General features: G+C 37.0%; 2 protein-coding genes across 3 annotated transcripts in view; one reads left to right on the top strand and one right to left on the bottom strand.

Moving 5' to 3' along the window:
- The window catches only part of LOC306849087 (Fanconi anemia group C protein-like), a gene marked incomplete at its 3' end in the record, with an annotated part of 34,588 nt that extends 34,403 nt beyond the window's left edge, over positions 1–185 (top strand). The window contains exon 15 of the mRNA XM_079383943.1: positions 45–185. Coding sequence (XP_079240069.1) covers positions 45–185 — 141 coding nt within the window. The remainder of the gene's footprint in view (positions 1–44) is intronic.
- A 1,177-nt stretch (positions 186–1,362) lies between these two features.
- Positions 1,363–23,408, bottom strand: part of LOC306849444 (aminopeptidase O-like) — an 84,174-nt gene continuing 62,128 nt past the window's right edge. The window contains exons 15-18 of one of the 2 annotated variants that reach the window (XM_079384470.1): positions 21,040–21,156; positions 10,257–10,343; positions 9,054–9,209; positions 1,363–1,874 (exon numbers count right to left, since the gene is read on the bottom strand). In XM_079384470.1, the coding sequence (XP_079240596.1) occupies positions 9,069–9,209; positions 10,257–10,343; positions 21,040–21,156 (345 nt within the window). In that variant the 3' untranslated portion in view covers positions 1,363–1,874; positions 9,054–9,068. The remainder of the gene's footprint in view (positions 1,875–9,053; positions 9,210–10,256; positions 10,344–21,039; positions 21,157–23,408) is intronic. The other variant, XM_079384471.1, reaches the window with a different exon arrangement.

Genomic DNA, 23,408 nt, shown 5'->3' with positions numbered 1-23,408 from the left:
GCTGGTTACCCAAATGTATGTGTTTTTTTTTTTTATGCTGGCAGGTGCTGACTGAGGCCGTTGTGAAGCGCAGGGCACTGTGGATCCTCGCCTCAATACGCTGTAGACTAAACAGTGCTGCTACGCGGGACGACAGGGTTCATTCCAGGCTGAGGACTCTTCAGGACACCCTCCTCCAAACCTGAGAGCCTCACATAAAAAGTCCTAGCTTCGAGCACTCGCCGAAACTATTTATTAGGACAAGGAATCCTGGCGTGGCTCAGTTACGCACCGAAAAGCTGGGTGGGACGATATGGCATTTATAGAAGAGAAGCCCAGCTGCCGTTTTTAACTTTAAAAGCAGTGGGTGTTCTCCCCCTAAACCCAAGAGGGGCCTCCGCACTTGATGTATTGAGCCAAATAAAAGGAACACATGTATTTCTATCTGTGTGTTTGGATGACATCAAATGCGAATGGGAGAAAGTATATGTCCAGGGATGTGACTGCTGTCAGATCTGCGGTTGTATTTCCTGAGTGTTTGGACTCGGAGTCTTTGTTGTTTGACTGCGGAGCTCCGTCTAGCTAACACGCCGTTTGTCTTCGCTCACTGTCCTCCCACACACTCTTCTGACAGGAGAGCATGCCGGAGTCCTTCTCACCACATGAACGCTCACATCTGTGTGTGTGTGTGTATACTCCCAGCGCAGGGCCTCTTAAATAGTTTAGTCTCTGTGTACTGTACTTTCTAGACTCCATCATCACTAGTGCTTCTCCGTGGGTCTCTGTCTCCCTGTAGGGCCATTTCCTCTGAGCGTTTTCCCTATTCAGACCGCTCAAGCATGTGTTTATAACTCAAACCTGGATCATACTCAATTTACGGCCTTGCTAAACTATATACGAATGTCACTGTTGTCTTTCATTTGGATGCTGTTAAATTACATTTTAAAGGAATAGTTCACCCCAAAATTTAAATTTGTTGAATTTACTCAACTTCAGGCCTTCCAAGATTTTAATTAATAATATTTGTTGTCAATTTTGTTTTATATCACTTCCTCCAGTGAAAAAGCCCATCACATCTAAATCCACAAATCCTTTTGTTTAGAAGATTTGTGGACTGTTTTGCCATGTGAATGGTGTTTCTCTTTTCCAGTATCATGGATAGAGGACTCATATTTTAGCTAGAAGCAACAGTTGAAAGTTAAAAACATGAATTTCTCCAAATCTGAACTCTTTTCTGATCAAGAAACAAACTCATCCACTTTTTGGATGGCCTGAGGGTGAGTACATTTTCAGTGGTTTTTCATTTTTTGGTGAACTGTTCCTTTAATACTAGTATAACTGCAACTAGTTATGTCCATAGTTATTTAATATTGAGTATTTGTTGAACAAATAGCTTTTATATGGGACCATAATTATAAGAAAATGTGATGTTAACCACAGAAATGTTCCTGAATGTGTGTTGTAGAAACACTAACAGTGAGGATAAGGTGACATGTTGAGCATATACACATCAGCACATATATCTACCCCAAACATTTCTTGCTATCTGATCGAGACTCTGGAACTTGACATGGTGTGCACGGGGTGAACGAGTTCAGAAAATGCTGACGTTGACTTCAGCATGCATGAAAACAAGATGTACCTTGGTGTGGAAGTCCAGGTAACCCAGCCCTTTAAGACTTCAGAATGACACATACATTTGTGTACAGTATTTGTTTTTTATTTCTGACAATACTAAATATGACATGTTAGTCTTTATTTGATGTATTCTAGCTTAAATGTGCAATGATTTTCTTGAATAGTCCATTCATTGTTCTCTGTGAGCAGCAGACAGTCAGATCCTGCTTGATTTCCCGGAGATGAACATGTGACTGAAGACCAGACAGATCTGAAACCTGCAAAAGAGAAGAGCCACAATCAGTACAACAGGAAACCTTATGAGCTAGTGTCCTGCAGAGTTTAGATCCAACCCCAATAAGACACACCTGAACCAGCTAATCAAGCTCTTACTAGGCATACGTTTTAGATTGGGAATAATATGTCTAACTATCCACATTTATTTTTGAGGTTTAGTAGGCTAATTAAACTTCTTTCAGATAGTTAGCAAGGCGACATTTCTCATTTTCATTGGTAACACTTTATTTTAAGGACCTATTCTCGCTATTAACTAGTTGCTTATTAGCATACATACTACTAGCATATTGGCTGTTTATTAGTATTTATAAACCACATATTAATGCCTTATTCTGCATGACCATATTTTAGATCCCTTAATCATAAACTACCTAAACTTAACTATCTTATTAACTATTAATAAGCAACAAATTATGAGTTTATTAAGGGAATTGTCATAGTTAATAGTAAAATGTGTTCCCTATTCTAAAGTGTTACCTTTTCCTTTTTTTATTCTTAAAATGTATATTCTATTTCAGCTTCAGATTTTTATTGAATTAATATTTCTTTTATTTAACAATAACAAGACTGATGTATGCTTTTTGTTTCTAAGCTATGCACACTTAAAGTGTACTGAGATGCATGTATGTGTGTGTGTGAGCCTGAAGAAGCAGAGATGAGTTGAGGGGGTTTGTGGACCAGACTCCTGTTCCTGCTGAACTGAGCCAGTGTTTCTAGAGTACTGTAATCAGCTCAGTAGGCACGGGAGGCCAGGTCCATCGATCTCTCACACGCTCACATATGACTCCCGTTCAGCATGGGCCACTTGATGGAAGGATCAGATATGGGATAATATGCTTCAGCTGAAGGTGCTTAGCACTTCATTTCCCACAAAATATCTCCTAATGACATTTTAAATACAGCCGTGCAACTAATTCCATTTTTACTAGCTATGGATGGTAATGCATCTTTAAACAGCTTCTAAATATAGTCATTTATGGCCAGCTTCTCCTCAGCTTCATATTTAACTCCTACATCTGTCATGACTTAGAAGACGGCATGCTGGCTACTGGCCGTCCGCTAACTCTCCTGCAGAGGTCCTTTTAAAGTAAACTTCCTGTCTCAATTGCTGCCTTTCATATTTCACCCATCAAAGCTAAAACTCTCGGCAAGAGTTTATGCTCGTTGTAAAAGGGATCTCTCAATCAGCTCATTATGAAGGCAACCACGTCGTATCGCACTGCAACAATAATGTTTTATTTCACCCTCAAAGAAAGTTTGCACAATGATATATGAATTCTCAATCCGATCTGAAAGCACCATATGCTGGAAAAAGTTTTGATGAAGCAATTGGGAAATTAGCCAGTGAGGCAGAAAATGAGGGTATGAAAAACTCAATTCATCACCTTCAACAATACATTTTAAAAATAAAAAACTAACATTCAAAACATTAGAACTGGCATGATGTTTTTGAAGGAAGTCTTTTATGCTCACCAAGGCATTTATTTGATATAAAATACAGTAAATACATTATTATTGTGAAATACTATTACAATGTAATCTAACTCTTATATTTTAATAGATAAGTAAATCTTTTTACTTCTAAATGTATTCATGTGATGCCAAAGCTGAATTTCCAATCTCCGGCGTCAAATGATCCTTCAGAAATCATTTTTAAAATACTGATTTGCTTATTTTCAATGTTGAAAACAGTTGTGCAGCTAAATATTTTTGTGGAAACATTTCATCCAGGATGATTTGGTAAATAGAAAGTTCAAAAGATCCATATTTATTTGATTTTCTATCTTTTGTAAAAAAAAAATAAAATCTTAGCTGATATTATGGAATAATTGTTTTGTAGAGGATGAATATCCCTAGTCCTGACATAATTTTCTTGAGCGGTTAGTCAATTCACCCTTCACAGGGAGTTTGACAGGCGATCTGTCCAATCATAACGCAGAATCTGCCATTTTTGTCTGACAAACAAAACAGGAGAGTCGATTAATGTCAGTGAACTTGAACTTAAAAAATGGTGCGTATTGACATCTTTCTGTGGTTGAAAGAAGACCTTCTGATGTTCTTTCGTGTTTATTTTGTGCTATAACTAGTAAAAAGGAAGAGATGATCGGTTCATGTGCCGCTTGAACTGAGGCGCTACAACGATCTGTCACGACACATTAAAGAGCCAAAAATCTTTTTTTTTTTTACAAAATGACGACATTTTGAAAGCTGAGACTTTGGGTCAGATTTACTAAACAGGGTAAATTAGCATTAGAGCGCAATTCCATAAAAGCACCAATGAGAGGGGAAAATTTTGCAGGTCATTTACTGACAAGGTGCACATTAAAGAACACAGACGCAGCAAGATCGTTTCCATAATGACCAGCGCAATCACCAAGAGCAGCGCAAATTACCACCTGCTTTAAGACATGCATTTTTTTGGCCATTAAATAATGCGGAAATACCAGTGAATTGACGAGCACAAATCTTAGTAAATAGCGTTGCGTGATTCATTTAAATATTCTCCTCTAGTAAATTTACTCATCGTAACTCCTACAAATGCATATTCAAAAGGTGAGTTGCAACTATGTCCACGCCTTTTCAGCACTAATTTCCCACTGCGTGTCTTTAGTAAATCCTGACAGTAGTAGTTTAACGCCAAATGGGGGATTGTGCTGGCTCAAGCTGATAGTAAATCTGGCCCTTAGTTTCTTGTCTGGTGGCACGTTGTCAGTGTCCTCTATGGCACCAACCAAAAAATTGGTTGGAAAAGTTTATTACAGACGTAACTGATGAAGACGTGTGAGAAGAAAGTCTTATATTCATGTTTAACCCACAACCTAAACTATAGAGACCCTCCACTGACTTTGTCTTTCATGCCTTCATGAACTTCTTTGACATGCGGATGTACAATCATTACACTTTTAGCACTTCATATCTGTAACGAGATGAAGAAAAGCAGGAAAAAGACATTCCCTGAGGTCTCTCTCTGTCTGTCATCCTCTCGTCAGGTGCAGAACTTAGCCACTGTGAACAAAGAGTTCAATCACTGTTCACCAATCAGCTAAGCTCTGCACCTGCTCTGAGAGTCTCTCCTCGACACTCGTGCGTACGCACTCTGTCACCCACGCCGCTCGTCGGCAGGGAAGCGTTCCTCCTCTGCATTTTCTTGTCATCCTGTTGGAGGCCCACAGAGAAAAGCCATGTCTTCTTTTAGTTTTATTTTCTGGAGCTGCGTTAAGACGGTGCCTCTGGTTGCCATAGCAGCCGTCCGAGCGGCGGTTGTGTGGTAATCCCTGGCAATGTGATTTTTATCTTAAGTCACAAATCAGCACGCCAGGAACCCACACAGCCAGCAACATGAAAGGCAAAACCTGCCGATCCTCTTGCTCTCCTGCGATGGAGCACGCTTGGCTGGGCCGCGGATATGTCCCTCATTATCCCCCTCAAGACGCAATTCACAGGCCTCCAAACTTCAGCGACTCCAGCCCTCCCTTATGAGGAGACACTCGGGTTTCAGCCCTGACACATTTCTCAGGAGTTCTCTTACACTTCTGGGATATTTTTACTGTTTCTGAAGTACACCGATTGCAATCGGCATACTGAGTATTTCTGAAAGGCATGAACTGTGGCTGCTTTTAACATCTAGGGATAAAGAGAACTTTGAAAGTTTTTTATTTTGAAAACTGACTTTTTTTTGACAGCTTTCAAACTACAGTAAAGAAAGAAAAGAAGTTCCGATGATATGTAACCGTGTCTATGATAAAGAGAATGGAAAATCTATGAAAATCCAGTTTAAAATATGTACCAATGTCTTAGAAATGTGCTCTTTGTATTCATGTTGGTTGAATATGGTTTTCTGAAAAACTTTTTTTTACTATTTTGAAGAAAAATTTCAAATAAATGAAATGTGGCATAATCAATTTTTTGGAAAGATTTTGAATATTTAATTTAACTTTTTTTTTAGTTTAGTTTTTGATTTTCATTCTAGTAAGTTTTAGTTTTTTGTGTGTATATGTGGTTTTGTCATTTTTTTTTTTCCATTTAGCTTTATTTTGGAAATTCAGTTTGTTGTTTATTACTTCAACAATTTTAGGGGTATCATTATGAAATAAATGTTTTTCTCTATTACACATTGGCCACAATTAACGGCACCCTTTTATTCAATACTTTTTGAAACCTCCATTTGTCAGTTTAACAGCTCTAAATGTTCTCCTATAATGCCTGATGAAGTTAGAGAACACCTGACAAGAGAACAGAGACCATTCCTTCATCCAGAATCACTCCAGATCCTTTAGATTCCCAACTCCATGTTGGTGGTGCTTCTCTTCAGTTCACTCATTTTCTACAGGGTTCAGGTCAGAGAACTGGAATGGCCATAGCAGAAGCTTGGTTTTGTGCCCAGTGACCCATTTTTGTGTTGTTTTTGAAGTTTGTGTTTGGATTATTGTATGGTTGGAAGATCCAAACATGGCCCATTATAAGATTTCTAATAGAGTCAGTCACTTTTTTATTTTTTTTTTATGTTGGTATTTGATAGAATCCATGATGCCATGTATCTAAACAAGATGTCCAGGATGTCAGGCCTCTCTCTCTCGCCTACAGCTTGTTCAGAATTCTGCGGCTAGGCTTTTAACGGGAACCAAGAAGAGAGAGCATATTACTCCTGTGTTTATCAACTTATACTGGCTTCCTGTACGATACAGGATTCATTATAAATTATTGGTATTATATGTGGTACTTTTTATCCCTGTGTGCACCAAACCCATCTTGAGTGTTTGCAGCTAAAAAGCTAATTTTTTAGTTTCATCTGACCATAGAAGCCAGTCCCATTTGAAGTTCCAGTCGTATCTGACAACTGAATATGCTGGAGATTGTTTTTGGATGAGTGAGGAGAATTGTTCTTGAAACCCTCCCGAACAACATGTGGTGATGTAGGTGCTGTTTGACAATTTTTTTTTTAGGTTTTCTGAACTCAACCTTTCTCTACAATTCTACAGCTGTGGTCCTTGAAGATTCTTTGTCCACGCAAATTCTCCTCCTCACCATGCATTAGGACGATATAGACACACGTCCTCTTCCAGGCAGATTCATAACATTTTATGTTGATTGTAAATTCTTAATTATTGCCCTGGTGGTGGAAATGGGAATTTTCACTGCTCTAGCTCTTTTCTTAAAGCCACTTCACTAATTTGTGAAGCTCAATTATCTTTTGCTGCACATCAGAAATATATTCTTTGGTTTTTCTCATTGAGATGGATGATTAAGGGAATTTGGGCTTTGTTTTCCCTCCTATTTATATCTCTGTGAAACAGGAAGCTATGGCTGGATAATTTCATGTTCATAATCACCCTCGAGTGCACAAAATTGTAAATATGAATGGAAATATACTTCAGAGATATTTTACTCAAGAATTTCTAGGGGTACCAATAATTGTGTCCAACGTGTATTTGAGGAAAAACATTTCATAATTAGATTTTCCCCCATTTTCAATTGTTTTAGTTCAATGAAAGGTTAGATTTTTGTGATTTTTTTTTTTTTTAAAGATCAAAAGGATTAATAATGCAGGTTTATTTTCAGAGCCGCCTTTGATCATATTTACCAAGGGTGCCAATAATTCTGAACAACTGCGTATTGTGTGTGTGTGTGTATATATATATATATATATATATATATATATATATATATATATATATATAACCTTTTTCAGGTTTATTTATATCAAACTCCTAAAGATTTCCTTTTCAGTCATTAAATTTTAGTTCGATTTTAGAGCATTTTGATAGCAAGAGTTGCATCACCATGACATTTTGGAATTTATATTTCACAAATTAAATATCAAAATTAGTTTTAACAAATAAAAAATGTGATGATGACAGCAGAGGTGTATTTGAATAATCATGCGTGTAAATGTAATTTTTAATGTATTTTTGAATAATAAGACAAAAATGTGTCACATCATAGACCCCAAAATTAAAAAACCTGAAAAGCACAACACTCATTATTCAGGCCTAATAGCTTTTCCTGACACATTGTTTGGCGTACTTCAAAACAACAGGTGTAATCTGCTATCAGAATTTAGCACATTTCAGGGCATGTCTGAGTGAGGCAGACACTGAAGAATTATTGACACCGGCTAGACGCTGACCTCTGAAGACAAACAGGCTCTTTGAGAATGAAAATGCTGCATTAGCGCAGCACAAATTGCAGGATGATCATTTTGTCTGGCGTGATTCATCTAAGTCAAGTGACATAAACCACAACGTCTTAGAAAAGCCACCCGTCTCCTCCGAGTCCCCAAACAAATAAAACTGTCTTGCTGGCAGATTAAAAGCACCACAGCTTCACCAAAAACGGTGGCGCGGGACGACTAATGGATTTATCTCAGGGCCCATAAGTCGTCTCTTTCCCATAAGCTGACGAGCAGCCCGTGTCGCTCGGTTAAACAGAATAATATATTGGCGTGATGGTGAGATCGGGGGCTTCAAAGCTAGACAATTACCCTTTCTTCCGCTCATGGTTACTACCATATATCAGTCTGCCACAGCTTTTAAGGAAGCAACAAATTAGGAGTTGTTATGTGGACCCAGGGAATCCCTCCCTTGTGGAGGAAGGAATTTGATGCAGTAAGAGCCCAGAGACCCACGTCTCTCCTAAAGCCCCGTCTGAAGAAAAGGTGCTGAACGGTTTCTTTTCTGGTGCTCGGGAATTGTTTGAGGAGCACATTCCGAATTCATCGTAATACAAACAGATCGGAACAGGCTTCCTGGAAAAGTGCAGAAGAGGCAGACGGGAGCTTCTGGAAGAATGTGAATGTGGTGGTGGCCAGGACACTGGGAGTGAATCTTTAATAATGTGGAGAGTAAAAACAAAAGGGCTTTTTTATGACTTCTGCCTCTCTCGGGCTACTGAATGACTTTTTAAAAGCGGCTCTTACATAATGAGATTTTTTTAATGTCAAAATGTGTCCAAAAATAGCCAAGTAATGGGACCCGCCGTTACTCGGCCATTAAAATCTGTTGACGGTGCAGCTTGAGACGGCATGAGCTGATTGTAAAACATCTCCAAAAATCCATTTCCAAAAACCTTTTGTAGCATTTTTTTGAGAATGAGCCAATTTAAATTGTAAATCATCTTTTCTTCAAACTATATAAAGGTCAGAAGGGACGTGACACTCTTACCTGATTTGACTGAGTTCACAGAATCATTTCCTCCACAACGCTGCGTGCTGATTGGTCCATGCCATCTTTAATGATGGATAGGCAACGGCGTGCTAATGCTTGCTGCTTGGCATCTTCCTCGACCATCAGCTCACCGTACAAATACACACCCATGGCCTGCCACACACACACACTCACACACACACACACACACACTAGAATCAAAAAGTGTTCTTTATAAGAGAAAGAGAGATCTAAGCTCTGTTCCTAAACCTAGTGAGCTCCGTCATTGCCTACTACCTAGGGACCTAAGGAGCACTTCCAAAGCAGCAACCTGACTGAAATGTAACCTTATAAATGACTGATAAATTAATAAATCATTATTATATTACTATCAAATTATATTACCAACAATTTATTGGGGGATGAAAATAATCATTATTATTATTTAGTTAGTACTTATTGATAATAACCTAAACTAAAATAAAACTAAATAAATTTAAAAAAGTCTCATAAGCTCAGCAAGGCTACATTTATTTGATAAAATACAGTCTTTATGATCATGAAAATCATCAGAAACAGTAACATTGTGAAATATTAAAATTTAAAACTGTATATATATATATATATAAATATAAAACAAATATAAAATATGATGACTCATTTGGGTATTGTTAATGCATATTTTAATGCATATCTGTCTCTTTTGCAATATATATGTGTGCGTGTGTGTGTGTGTGTTATAAACATTATATATTGTATAGAATTATCTTTTTTTTTAGATGAATAGAAAGTTCAAAAGAACAGTATTTGAAATTTAAATAGTTTGTAACAAATGTTTTTACTGTCACATTTGATTAATTATAATGCATACTTGCTAAATACAATTTTATATATATATATATATATATATATATATATATATATATATATATATAAATTCATTATTGTTTCATTAATGATATAAATATAATTTATAGCAAGTAAATATGTATTATTATCATTTTCTATTTGGATTATTTTTCACCAAGCTCTGTGCACTGTATTCTGGTATTGACTTTTCTTTGAAGGATGCATGTAATGCTGTCTTTGGCAAAAGTTATATATCAAAAGACATAAATTAAAATAACTTCTGAAATGTGTCATGAACATGCCTTAAAAGGCTGCCTATAAAGGCAGCTCATAAGGTTTGGGAACAGAGCGCTGGAGAACAAACTCATGTACCTGGTCATGGATCAGAAACTGCTCAACGTCTCGGTATGCTGCTGTGTGTTTGTGCTTGACCGCAAGTTCACACCAGCGATGTTTCACCTAATAAGAAAGAGACAGATAGAAAATGATTAAACAAGATGAAAGCAGCTCAACAGCTCCCTATAACACTGAGCTGATGGGACATCACCACCTGCGGGAATCACACGCATATGGGGAAATCTGGGAAAGCACATGACTCTGTGGTTTTGTTATCAGTGTGTTTTATGTTGAGGCAAGCGCGTGTCAGTGGAGGTGTGTGCTCTGTTTATGTTCAATGTTCTCTCTCTCTCTCTCGTGTATAAATGGAGGCTGTGTTAGAGCAGCAGAGCGGAGAGATCACAGACTGGCTCTGTCTCTCCCTCGTTCTCATTCCTCTTCTTGTTCTCTGCTGTCATTCAACGATTCCTTCACAGTGACCTAACAACAACAGAGCTGAGCACGGCCCAAAACCTGACCTCATATGTGCCTGGGAGATCTCATTACACTTCTCTTTCTCTGTACCCCTGAAAAGTATTAGGAATGACAGCTGTATTTAAAGGAATATTTATTTAATTTCTCAGTACAAGCTTAATCAGCAGCATTTGTGGCATAATATTGATTATTATAAAAATAATCTCAACTGTCTTTGAAAAAAAAAAATACAGGTTACAATGAGACACAATGGTAGTGAGTAGGGGCAAGTTTTGTAGGTTTGTGTGAAGCTTACAGTTTTATAAAAGTACTTTATGTTAAAATGTGTAAAGTTGTTTAAATCACAAATCTCAATTCAAAGTCGAATTGGTGTTACTTTGTCATGCTGACAATGTAAAAAAAAAGAAAGAAAAAAAGTTAAAATTAGGGCTGTCCCGATTAATTGATCTGAGTACTTGGTTTTTACAATAATTTGAAAAGTTTTGTAGGTTTGTGTGAAGCTTACAATTTTATAAAAGTTCTTTAATTGTTATGTAAAAATGTGTAGAGTTGTTTAAATCTTAAATTCAAAGTTGTATTGGTGTTTTGTGATGCCAACAATGTAAAAAAAAGAAGCAGAATTAGGTCTCTCACAGTTAATCGATCTGAGTACTTGATTTAGAATTTAAAAAAGTTTTACCCAACAGTTTTGTGGGCTCCATGATTTATATTGAAATAGCGCACCCTCTGCAGGCTAATTTCATCCACATAATTATTTTTATAGTAAGCATTACATGTAATGATATAAAATTAATACAAATATAAAATATGATGACTCATTTGGGTATTGTTAATGCATATTTTAATGCATATCTGTCTCTTTTGCAGTATAGAATATGTGCATGCATATACTATTACATTACATATTAAAAAAGTATTATTCAATAAAATCAAGGATTACTTCATTTTAAACCAATTATTAGTTTAAAAAAAATGTCAGATCACTCGAGTAATTGTCATAATCATCCGATTAATCAATTATCAAAATAATCATTTACAAAAAGGTGTAAGTGATTTCTTTCACACTAAAATCATGTTAGTTTACATTTTACTGTTTTTAGATCGTCCCCATTCACTCCCATTGTAAATGAATCGCTAAGGCCACGTGTCCACCAATGCATTTATTCTAGTGTATTTTCATACACTAGCACAGCGTTTTTTAAAACGCCAGTAGTGTGCTAAGCACGGAGTATCTTTTTCACACTTTTATCAACTTGTTACAAAATGCAGAGCTGATCGCTGTCACTTATTAATCAGCTAACCAATCACAGCGGAGGAGGGGTGGGACTAATACCGACCAACCACCACACCCTGCTTTTACTATGACTGAACAACAATGGAGGAGAAGTTAAAATTCCTTGTCTCTGAGAACCTCTTTACCAGATGAAATTGAAGGACTACCATAATATTGTTTAAAAAAATAATGCTACATAATGAAACTTTTCATTCGCAATGCGTCTGCCATTACTTAAGCAGATATTCCGTATCAAAGCAACCACAGCGTCTCAACTGAAAAAAACGTTGTGCTGCAGAAGCGCTCTCAAGCGCTCACAGCTGGGCTTTTTCAGCAGAGCGTTTGGCGTTTTCAGCTGGCTAAAAACGCTTTGGTGAACAAGCAACCTAAGAAAATTTTAAGAAAATGAGGGACAAGTTGAAATTATTTTTTTTTGTTGCCAATTAACATTATGCCAACAATGCTGGACATGATGGTTCTGCATCATAATAAGCATATTAGTGATTTTAAGTGAAATCTGTCATTCACATTTCATCTATTTACACCTCTGTTTGGCTCCCCCACACGCAGCAGGGGTTTAATTGAAGCTGAATGGGTGGGAGCTCACAGGGCCTGAAGGTGGCAGGCAGTTTAATGATCAATGAAGAAAGATTGTGTGAGTCTGCGTATAAGTGTGTGAGAATGTTTGCTTTAAGATGAGGTGTGAAGTGACTCAGGAAAACAACAGGAAGCAGCGGCACTGCAAAGAGCCTTCCGGTCACAAATCACTGTCTATTTATGCAACACGTTCAAATGTCACTGCGCTTACGAGGAATGAAGCTTTCTCCTTCTCTCCCGCCGACACCATTAACTCCCCTCTGTCCTCACCTGCCCACATACCTTATCATTTCAGCTGATTGCTGTTGTGTTTCTTGTTGTTTTGTTCTTTCCCTTTCACATGTCAGATGTTATGTCATGCATTTTTAATCAACTGCTTTTCATGCAATAGTGTGCTCAGACATGATTTCCGTCTCCACTGTTCAGTCAGTTTCACTTCACATCTCAGTACAGGTCCAAATTTAACACCTGCCAAGTGCTAAATGCAAGAAAATTGACCATTATACCTCTATATGAGTATATGCGGGAACATATTCATAGCTGAGAAATCTATGTGGTGACATATTCCTGTTGGTAAACCAGCAAACTGAATTAATGAGGAACAATTTTTCACCAACTGACTGGCTTGACTTATACTTTACTTAATGCAGTTGTAATTAAGAAAATTCAGCTTTTAGTCAAATAAAATGAAATAGTTATTTGTAATATCTGATGCAAAATAAATATGTATGCTATGTACATACCAAATATTTTTCCCTTGACACAAAAATGTTGCTATTTATTTATAGTGGAAATGTTGGCTGGCAGGTACAAATCTGAACTACTGGCTGGTTGGGCTTTGTGAACTTGTGAAAAAACAAAACAAAATAAAAAACACACAGAATAAGAACAAAACCGTTTCCCATCAGGGTCACAGAACCGCCCGGAGCCCACAAAAGCCACAGTGACGACAGCCACATACTAGAGAAAACACACATCAGTAATTTGCAGTAGGCCAAATCCTTCAGATACACACAGAGAATAGCAGGCCTAGTGTGCGTCTGTCTAGACACAAACAGCAAGCAACCTGTGTGTATGGGAGAAAGTCTGCTCTCGCCTGGGGTGTGGTAATAGTAGAGTTAATGATAACACTGATCTAAACTCCCACAACAGGAAGACATTTTGTTCAGTCAGACAGCCTGACCTACATTAACCTAACCGGAGGACACTTGAAGAATCCAATAAACTTAATACGCACAAGGCATCAGGTAGCTCACTCATTAAAACTGATGGGAAGAGGAAGGATTTAAGAGGTACTGTAGGTGGTGAATGTGAGAGAAAATTGCGCGAATGATGATCTGATGGCTTAAAGGGATAGTTCATCCAATTACTAACATTTCAGTCTGTTTCTTGCACAAAACTTTAAACCCAGCATATGAACAGTATAGGACACTGTTTTTAAGTAATACATTTATATATTATAAAAATATTACACATATATAATACATAAGATTATATAATATATATAATGCATCCATATATAAATTTAACTTAATTTAAAATTAAGTTAACTTACATTTATATAAACACGATAATTCAAAGGTTTGGGGAAGATTTGTAGTTTTTTTTTTTTTTATAATAAATTAACACTTTTATTCAATATTAGATTGATTAAAAGAACACTAGACATTTGAAATAATATATATATATATATATATATATATATATATATACAGTGCCCTCCATAAGTATTGGAACAGTAAAGACAAAATTGCTCTGTTGTCTGTGGAGTCAATACATTTACAAATATGATTAAAAGATGAATATGAGACAAAACTACAGAATGTCACATTTTATTATTAGCCGTTTCAACACATACATGTTTCACCAAATAGAAAGAACAGCACTTTTAGAGTTCATCCCACTCATTGATGTGAGCATAAGTATTGGGACAGTTGAACATAAGGCAGATATAAAAGATTAAAAGCTATTATTTAGTTGCAGATCCCTTGTGCACAATCACAGATAGACATCTGTGACCCGTAGACATCACAAGACTCTTGGTCTCATCCTTTGAAATGCTTTTCCCAGCCTTTAATGCAGCCAATTCCAATTGTTGCTTGTTTTGGGGAGTTTCTGCCTTTACTCTCCTCTTCAGCTGGTGAAATTCATGTTCAATCGGATTTAAATCTGGAGATTGACTTGGGCAATCTAAGACTCTCCATTTCTTTGCCCTTATAAATTCCTTGACTGAACTGGCAGGGTGTTTTGGGTCATTGTCCTGATGCAATATGAAGCATTTCCCAATGAATATGGTGGCATTTTCTTGAATATTGGTATTGGCAAGATGGTTTTGTACCCTTCCAAATTCATTCTGCTACTGTCATCATACATTCAGTCATCAGTAAAGTTGAGAGGGCCTGTTCCAGAGGCAGCCATGCATGCCCATGCCACGACATCACCTCCACCATGCTTTACAGATGAGGCTGTATGCTTGGGATCATTGCAGTTCCCTTTTTTTCTCCACAATTTTGCTTTCCCATCACTTAGATAAAGGTTCATCTTTGTCTCATCGGTCCATAAACAGTTAAAAAACTCTTCTGGCTCACCTTTGTGCTTTTTTGCAAACTCTAATCTTGCCTTTCTATTTTTGGTGCTGGTCAGAGGTGTAGCATCTGTAATTCTGTGTCAAAGTCTCCTGAGGACAGTAAACTGTCAGAGCATCACCCCAGCTTTCTGGAAGTTGTTGGTAATTTTACAGACATGTCTTTTAGGCTTCATTTTCACAGCTTTTATGATTTGTCTGTCATCAACTACTGTTGTTTTCTCAGCCGATCAGGTCGTTGTTGATGTCGCTGGTGGTTTCCAAACTCTTGATTTCTCCATGCCCTTTGTTTTTGCTAGAGCTCTAACTGACTTCCTCTTTTCTTTTACCATCCAAATTGTTTGCTTTTCTCTCAGTCAGCTCCCTCGTCTTCATCCTGGTTTGTGCGTGTCATCATCGAATGCAAGATTCAGAATGTAGAAGTAATGGATATAACTGATACGACACATTCCCTGCTTTTAATATCTGAAGAATGAATGCAACAGGACACAGCTGATCACTTAGAAAGACCTGTGAGGCAACTGCTCCAATACTTATGCTCACATCAGATAGAGAGATGAAACTCTAAAAGTGCTGAACTTCTTAGCTGGTAAAACGTGTTGAATCACCCAATAATAAAATGTGACATTCTGTAGTTTTGTCTCATATTCATGTTTTAATCATATTTGTAAATGTCTTGACTCCACAGACAACAGAGCAATTTTGTCTTTACTGTTCCAATACTTTTGGAGGGCACTGTATATTCTGTTTTGCAGCTGTGCTGAATTCAGGCATCTTTCTGTTTTCACGAGTTTGAAAGACTTTGACATTTCCCACCTGTCTGCAAATAACACTTTAAAGGTAATACAAGACATGAAAATAAATAACAATAATGATAAAAGAGTAATTTTTCATGAGTGTGTTGAAAAAGTTTTGAACATTAGGTGTATATATTCAATTACAGGTATTTTTCATTAACTTCTCAAATCTGATGGCTTCTTAGAGCTTGTAGCCTGATGGGATAGCAAAATGTCCACTGGTTGCACCTTTTAAAATTTCAGCAGATGCGGTGCATCATCCAGATATTGTTTATTAACTGCTTTTTGCATGCTGTGCCAAAGGAAAGTATGTATAACCAGACATAAGAGATTATATGGAAAAGAACAGCTTGGGCATTCTGTAAAATCCTACAAATTTCAAAAGACATCAGGATAAGTAGATGATGATAAAGCAAGATCATGCCTGATCACTGTTGGCTGACCCCTGTATGCCCACAGCAGACTGAAGCAACATGCTATGAACATAAGTGATTACACTCTGCATCTGTGGGAGTGTTTCTATGTGCATGTACACGTATGCTTGCAGTAATAAATTGTGGAATGTCCCGTGTAATTACTGCGTCTCTGGAGAGAGGGAGAGAGAGAGACGCAGGCAGGCACACTGCAGCTGTCCTGCCTCAGGGGTCTCCCCAGGAATGCAACTCTGATCCCCTGTGCAGCTGCCGGGTCTATACGGGGCACAGGGGAGGGCAAAACGGCACACATGCACGTAATTTCAATTATGAAAACCCATAACCATGCATGCACAAGCTTATATCATACACAAGCTAATATCCCAATACGTGCCTTTTAAAACAAGTAGGTTAAGCCATGTTTCACACATGGTGACATGATACGCGCACATTGAGATTGATATAAAGATACACCAGTCTTACATGGACTTCCTGATACAGCAGATGGCGGGACTACAGAAGCTCCGTCCAAAGCAAATAAAAACCTCAGGTCATTTATCAACAGTGATGCAATATTTATTAATACGTCAAAAGTGCAAGCCTTAAATGTTGTAACGCTTGGCGTGGGCCACACCGCCCTGGGAACATATCATTCCAGAAGACGCTTTGAGTTTAATTACTGTACAATTAAAGTTATTTGGTTAATGTTGATTGTGGCTTTCTGGTAGTTTTCATGTAGTGAAATGGTTATTGGGTTTAATGTAGTAGTTAAAGTTACTGGGTCTCATTCATTAATAATTGTGTACAGAAAAAGTTCCCACAAAAAGTTTCCAGGTGCATATTATTCTCACACACATTACTCTCAATCCAGTGTCGAGAGAAAAGGATTTTTCTTAACAAGAGAGGATGTCCCCACAGTAATTAGCATAATACATGCCCAAATCACCATATAAGGGCTTTCTGCTCTTGTGCAGATGCAAACACATCCTCATAAGGATGAGCTCTCATCTAAGAGCAAAAGCTTTTAGTAAAAGCAAGGATGCCACTTTTAAAACCACTTTCAGAATTTCTTTTTTATATATATTTATATTATAATGCACACTACTTTGACACTATTTCCCTGTTTATTACTGTGAAGCTGCTTTGACACAATCTGCACTGTAAAAAAGTGCTATATAAATAACAGTGACTTGACTATAAAATTGCTTTTAACTTAAAAAAGATCAAAAGTGACAGTAAAGACTTTTACATTACAAAAGATTTGTGTTAACGCTGTAAAATATGTTCTTTTGAACGTTCCATTTACTCAAAGAATCCTGAAAAAAAAAGGTACGGTTCACACAAAAATGTTTAGAAATGCAAATGTTGATATCAGCATGTTTGATATCTGAATGATCATGTGACACTGACGACTGGAGTAATGGCTGCTGAAAAAGCTGCTTTATCATCACAGGAATAAATTACATTTTAAAATATATAAAAATAAAAAATAGTTATTTTAATTTAAAAAAATTTAACTTTTACTTTTTTTTACTAAATTAAAACTGAAATAAATAATAGTTTAGCTTTATTTACTTTTAAGGGTTACTTAGTTATTCGATTATTATTATTATTATTATTTTATGTCAATGTTCAAATTCCAATAAAATGCTTTTCAGCTGAAACGGGTGTCATCTGATCTCTCATCAAGCAGCCCATGTTTGGATTCATGTTATTTTGTCCTGGCTGCAGGAACACACAATGCACATCCAGATTTCTGATATGCCTTTTATCAATCGCTCTCTTCCTGGCTGGTTGTCCGTGTGAACTTTGTGACCGGGCTTTGAAAGTAGCTGTGATACAATGCGTTCTGTGTGCCTGACCAACAGATGGTACTCACACTCACACGTGCAAAACACACACGCACACACACACATTCACACGAGTCCTCACATGAAACAGCATACCACAACACTTAGCCCTCATGCTTTTGCCTGTGCTCGCACGAAATACACGGCACACATGACTCGCCAAGGAGTGAGAGGTGCTATTCTCTCCTGATTGGCATGCTTAATCTAAGCGGAATCCATCCCAAATACTGTTCAAACACCTGAAAAACTCCTACGCAGGCTTGTGAAGTACGATATTGTGTAATGGAATGAAGGCTGTACTGAAGGCGTATAAACTAAAAGCTGTGTCCTAAATTTGACCCGCTAGAATTCTTCTAAATGTACCATAGTGTTATAATTCATTTAAAGGGATGGTTCAACCAAAAATTAAAAGTCATTAATTACTCACCCTGTAACTCTAAACCCATAAGACCTTCGTTCATCTTCGGAACACAAATTAAGATATTTTTTGGTAGTGTCATGAACATGCATCGAAGACTGACATGGAAGAGAAGAAATTGTTGAATAAGGTTATTTTTGTTTTCTTTGTGCACAAAAAGTAAAAATTCTCGTAACTTAATAAAATTGCAGTTGAACCACTGATGTCATATGAACTATTTTAACAATGCCCTTACTACCTTTTTTGGGCCTTGAACATGATATTTATGTTGCTCCTTATTAAGGGTCAGAGAGCTCTCGGATTTCATCAGAAATATCTTAATTTGTGTTCCTGAAGAAGAGCTAAGGTTTTACAGATTTGGAACGACACGAGGGTGAGCAATTATTGACAGAATTTTCATTTTTGAGTTAAATATAAACAAAATATTCTCAAATGCAAACAAGTGATAGCTTCAGCTGGTTTACTTTAAATAAAGCAACTCAATTCAAATTCAACAAATGAAATCCCAATACGTGGACCATCTCTATGCAGTTGCTAAGGTGTTCTGAGCATTTTTTTTTAAAGTGTTCAGTCAAAAGATCCCATTCCCAGTTCTCAGTGATATTCTGATCTCTAGGTATGACTCAGAACCCTCAATCAAAGTAAGTCCACAGGATGTTTCCACCCATTTTACTGCATGCCAGGTGAAAATTATAAGTCTGATCGCATTACAGAAGTAAACAGCACACGTCTCTTCAACAAGTCACACACTCATAAACATAATTCATGTCTGTAGACGAGTCATGACGAGTTGCCTTTAATACTCAAGGTTAGGGGTTTGTTCAAATCCCTAACCCTTACTGTGAGCAATATTAATGGCCATGCTTGCCTTTGCAAGCACCATGAATTATGAAATATCCAGTGATTAATTTCTGATGTGAGAACAACGCCCAGTCATGACCCACACAGACTGAGTGGCGCCGACCACACCTCTCAACTTTATTGTGACCTTAAAGCAATTTTCATGCAGCGCTAATAATTATGCACAGCTAATAAGGATTCACATCTATTTTAAACCATAAAAATTATGTGTCGGCAGCAATTCACAAAAGGAAAATCAAATGCTAAATGGCGACGGTGCTTCAGGATGGTAAAAAAATGGCTAGGAGAATTTGTCTGAAAGAAAAGATGACCGTCGGAGCCTGGGAGCAGCAGCGGAGAAAAGAAGCCAGAGAGCGGGTGGGACGGAGGGAGGGGCACGTGGTAGTAATAACCTGATTTATTTTTAGAGGGCCTTTTGTTTTTCCTGGAAGGTCTTGATGAAAACCTCCCATTGGGCCTCAGTTTGAAACTAACTGTGGTAGTCTGGGACTTACTGTGGTCACCGTTTCGTATTATCTTACATCTTTCACGTTGCCAAATAGTGCTTCATTTCAAAAGAACGTTGTGGTAGGTCACTGCTGGCCTGCCAAATTTTGCTCCCAAACAGAAGCTGGCCTCCTCTGAATTGACTAAGAATCACAAAGTGGCCTAATTGGCTGCTGGGACAGTAATTGAATCAGGAGGCAAATACCACAGAGGTTAGCGTTTGGCTAGCGTGCGCTTCTCAAAGAGCGCAGCGCATGGCCTGAAACGCCTGTAAGTCTTAAGAAGAAAACTTACCACATAATCTGAGAGAAATCAGATATAGCTTCTCTCGCACTCGTTTGATACGGCCAAGCAAGAGGACGTTTCAGGGAATTCAAGTAGACGTGATATTTTCGAAACCTCTGTATCTTAAACAGGATGATGAGATTACTTACAAATAAATGCAAGCAACTTATTCAGTGGAGTAAAAGAGTAAATGTCAGTGGTATTGGTGTTACACAATACAAACTCTAGAATGAGAGCGACATAAAATGATAAGACTGATGGATTGGTGTGGTTTTTCAGCTGTGAACATAAGAGGTGTTGGTGGAGACATGACAAATTAGTTCAGCCTGCCTCTAGTCAATATTTGAAAAGGTGTGGAGAGGAAACAGCAGAAGAAATGAAGGTATTAAGAACACTTTTTCCTGTGCGACATAATGAAAAATAATGATTGTTTTTTTCAAATAGATCTAAACGCTCCGCCCCCAAACTCCTAAAAATGGTTACGCATTTCTGCATAGAATAAACCATTTCAACATTAAAAAGAAAGGGATCAGTCTTCAACAACTATGAACTGCTAAGACACTAATAGGCAATAATGTGAATGCGCTGAAGCCATAAAACAGATGTTTTTAGTTTCCTGACGGTCTCAACCAAGAATTCAATGTAACTGATGAGACCACAAAACAGTAGACAGTCTCAATAGATGGATAAGCAGTAGTGATGCTGGGAGCAGGTCTGGAGGTGAAGTAAACAATCCAGTGCAGCGGTGTGGTGTGGAAATATATGTAGGAGTATTGGTTACCTCAGCATCCTGGGCCTGTAGGTTATAAGTGGTCTGAAGGAGTCTCAGTGTGGACAGACTCAGCTTTGGTTCCTCTAGAAGAAACTCCAACAGAAGAACCAGCTGCTCTGGACTCAACTGAAACAGAAAAACAAAATGATTATGAATAATTTTATACAGTTAATAACATACACAGTGGGGCCCAAAACAGAATATACTGTATGTATATATATATATATATATATATATATATATATATATATATATATATATATATATATATATATATATATGTATATACAGTTGAAGTCAAAAGTTTACATACACCTTGCCGAATCTGCAAAATATTGATTTTTATCGGGTTTCCACAAAAATATTAAGCTGTTTTCAGATTTGATAATTAATAAGATGACTGCTGAATTCAGCTTTGAAACCACAGGAATAAATTACATTTTGAAATATATTAAAAAAGAAAACAATAATTTAAAATTGTAATAATATTGCACAATATTACTGTTTTTACTGTCTTTTTAATCAAATAAATGCAACTTCGGTAAGAATAAGTGAACTTCCTTCAAAAGTAAATATAAAAAAAAAAACATCTTCAAAAATAAGAACAATAGTTCATATAGTATATTTTATATTATATATTTTAACATTGCAAATTGCAGTACTGATAAATAATACAGTGTCAAGTTGAACCAAAAAACATACATATAGAAAGTCAAAATTTATTTGATTAGTGACCTAGAAATAGTGTATTATTTTATTTTTTTTAATTTAGCATCCCAGATTTTCAATGTGGTATTTTTTAAATTCATAATTTAATTTAAAGACTCAATCTGACATATAGACAAAAGCTCAAATAAACCATACCACAAAATTATGGCTTCAAATACCATCAAAAATGGCATCCATGAAGCATGATGGCATTTTAAGAAGGTTGAATAAGACATTAATGCTGTCTTTGAAGAAGCAGGAAAAGAGAAGCTCAAGCAATAGCTCAGAGTGGGAAGAGCATTCCAGCGAGGTAGAACGAGAGCGAGAGGAAATAACATATTGTGCATATTAAACCTCCCTCCCTTAAAAGAGCTCCTCTGATAATCTTCAGAATAAGAGGAAAATCACATTTCTCTCTTCTCCAAAAAGCAAAGTCTGCATAATGGTTTCTAGAATATAGACAGCTAATGGAGGGAAGGAATGCTTTGGGATTTGAGCAATGGAAAGATGCTTTAAAGTCTCATCTTGCAGTATGGAAATCAGGCCTAAACCAATTATTGCATGAAATGGCTATATTTACAGGGGATTATGTTTCTTTTTTAATTCTTAGCCTGCTTACTCTTGTTTTAAGCCATGTTTCAGTCACTAAAACATAACATTCAAGATGTAAGGAACCGTAAAAAGAAACAAGCCACAACAGTCTCAGACAGGTAGAAATGAAAAGCCCCATGTTCCGTACACTGCCATGAGATTATCAAAAAATTGTGCTGCCCTTTGAAAGCAACGACAGAAATTATGAATCATCCTCATAACACATGCCGACAATCGTTTATAAAGACACAACGTGAGTCACAGCGAAATAATCAAGAATATGGCTGACCTGACAGCATGCTTATATTATTTGCTGGTGTGTGTGTAAGAAGGAAGACAGAGAAGGAAATTCTGTCCTGCTTCTTTTATCTCAAGTCTAAAATCTGGTCAAAATTTATAATTAAAAAGTTTGCAGCTGTGGTTGCCAGAAATTCACTGGAAAATACAAGGACGCACATTTAATACATGGACAGAGTAACAATAGGTCACACCCCGGAGGAGAAGTGCAGTTTACAGGTATTGCACCCAGTTCACAGCAGTCCAAAACTGTTCAAATAAAAGTTCACTTCACGAATTTCTGTCAATGAATTTAAAATACGGTGTTTGACAAAACAGAGCAAATGGAAAAAAGCGTGATCTATGGCTATTAGCTCTCTATATAAAGCATATGGACAGCGAGGATGAAGTCATTATGTTGGCTACATTAACAATAATTTGGGACAAATATAGTGTGACTTTATAGAAAACTATCTGAGTGATGCTCTGTGGTGCGACAGAATTTGAAACAGCATCCTGGATCGCCACAGACAGTCTTTAACTTTCGTTATGTTGTTAATCTGAATGTACAAAGCAAACTGTTAGCTGAAATAACATCAAAATAAAAAACACTGTTTATCTGTCAATCAGATGCACATGAAAGTTTCATTACTACAGCAATAGTAGAGAGTTTTCTTTCAGAATCACACAGGGTCCAATTGGATTAATATTAAAATAAAGTTATACGTGATTAAGACACCCAGCGCTCTGATGCTGCGGTAAAGTTGTTTGTTCACAAAATCAAAATTGTGTAATTATAAAAC

Source organism: Barbus barbus, assembly GCF_936440315.1.
Source record: "Barbus barbus genome assembly, chromosome: 29".
Classification (NCBI taxonomy): domain Eukaryota; kingdom Metazoa; phylum Chordata; class Actinopteri; order Cypriniformes; family Cyprinidae; genus Barbus; species Barbus barbus.
This window is presented reverse-complemented; position numbering and strand designations above follow the sequence as displayed.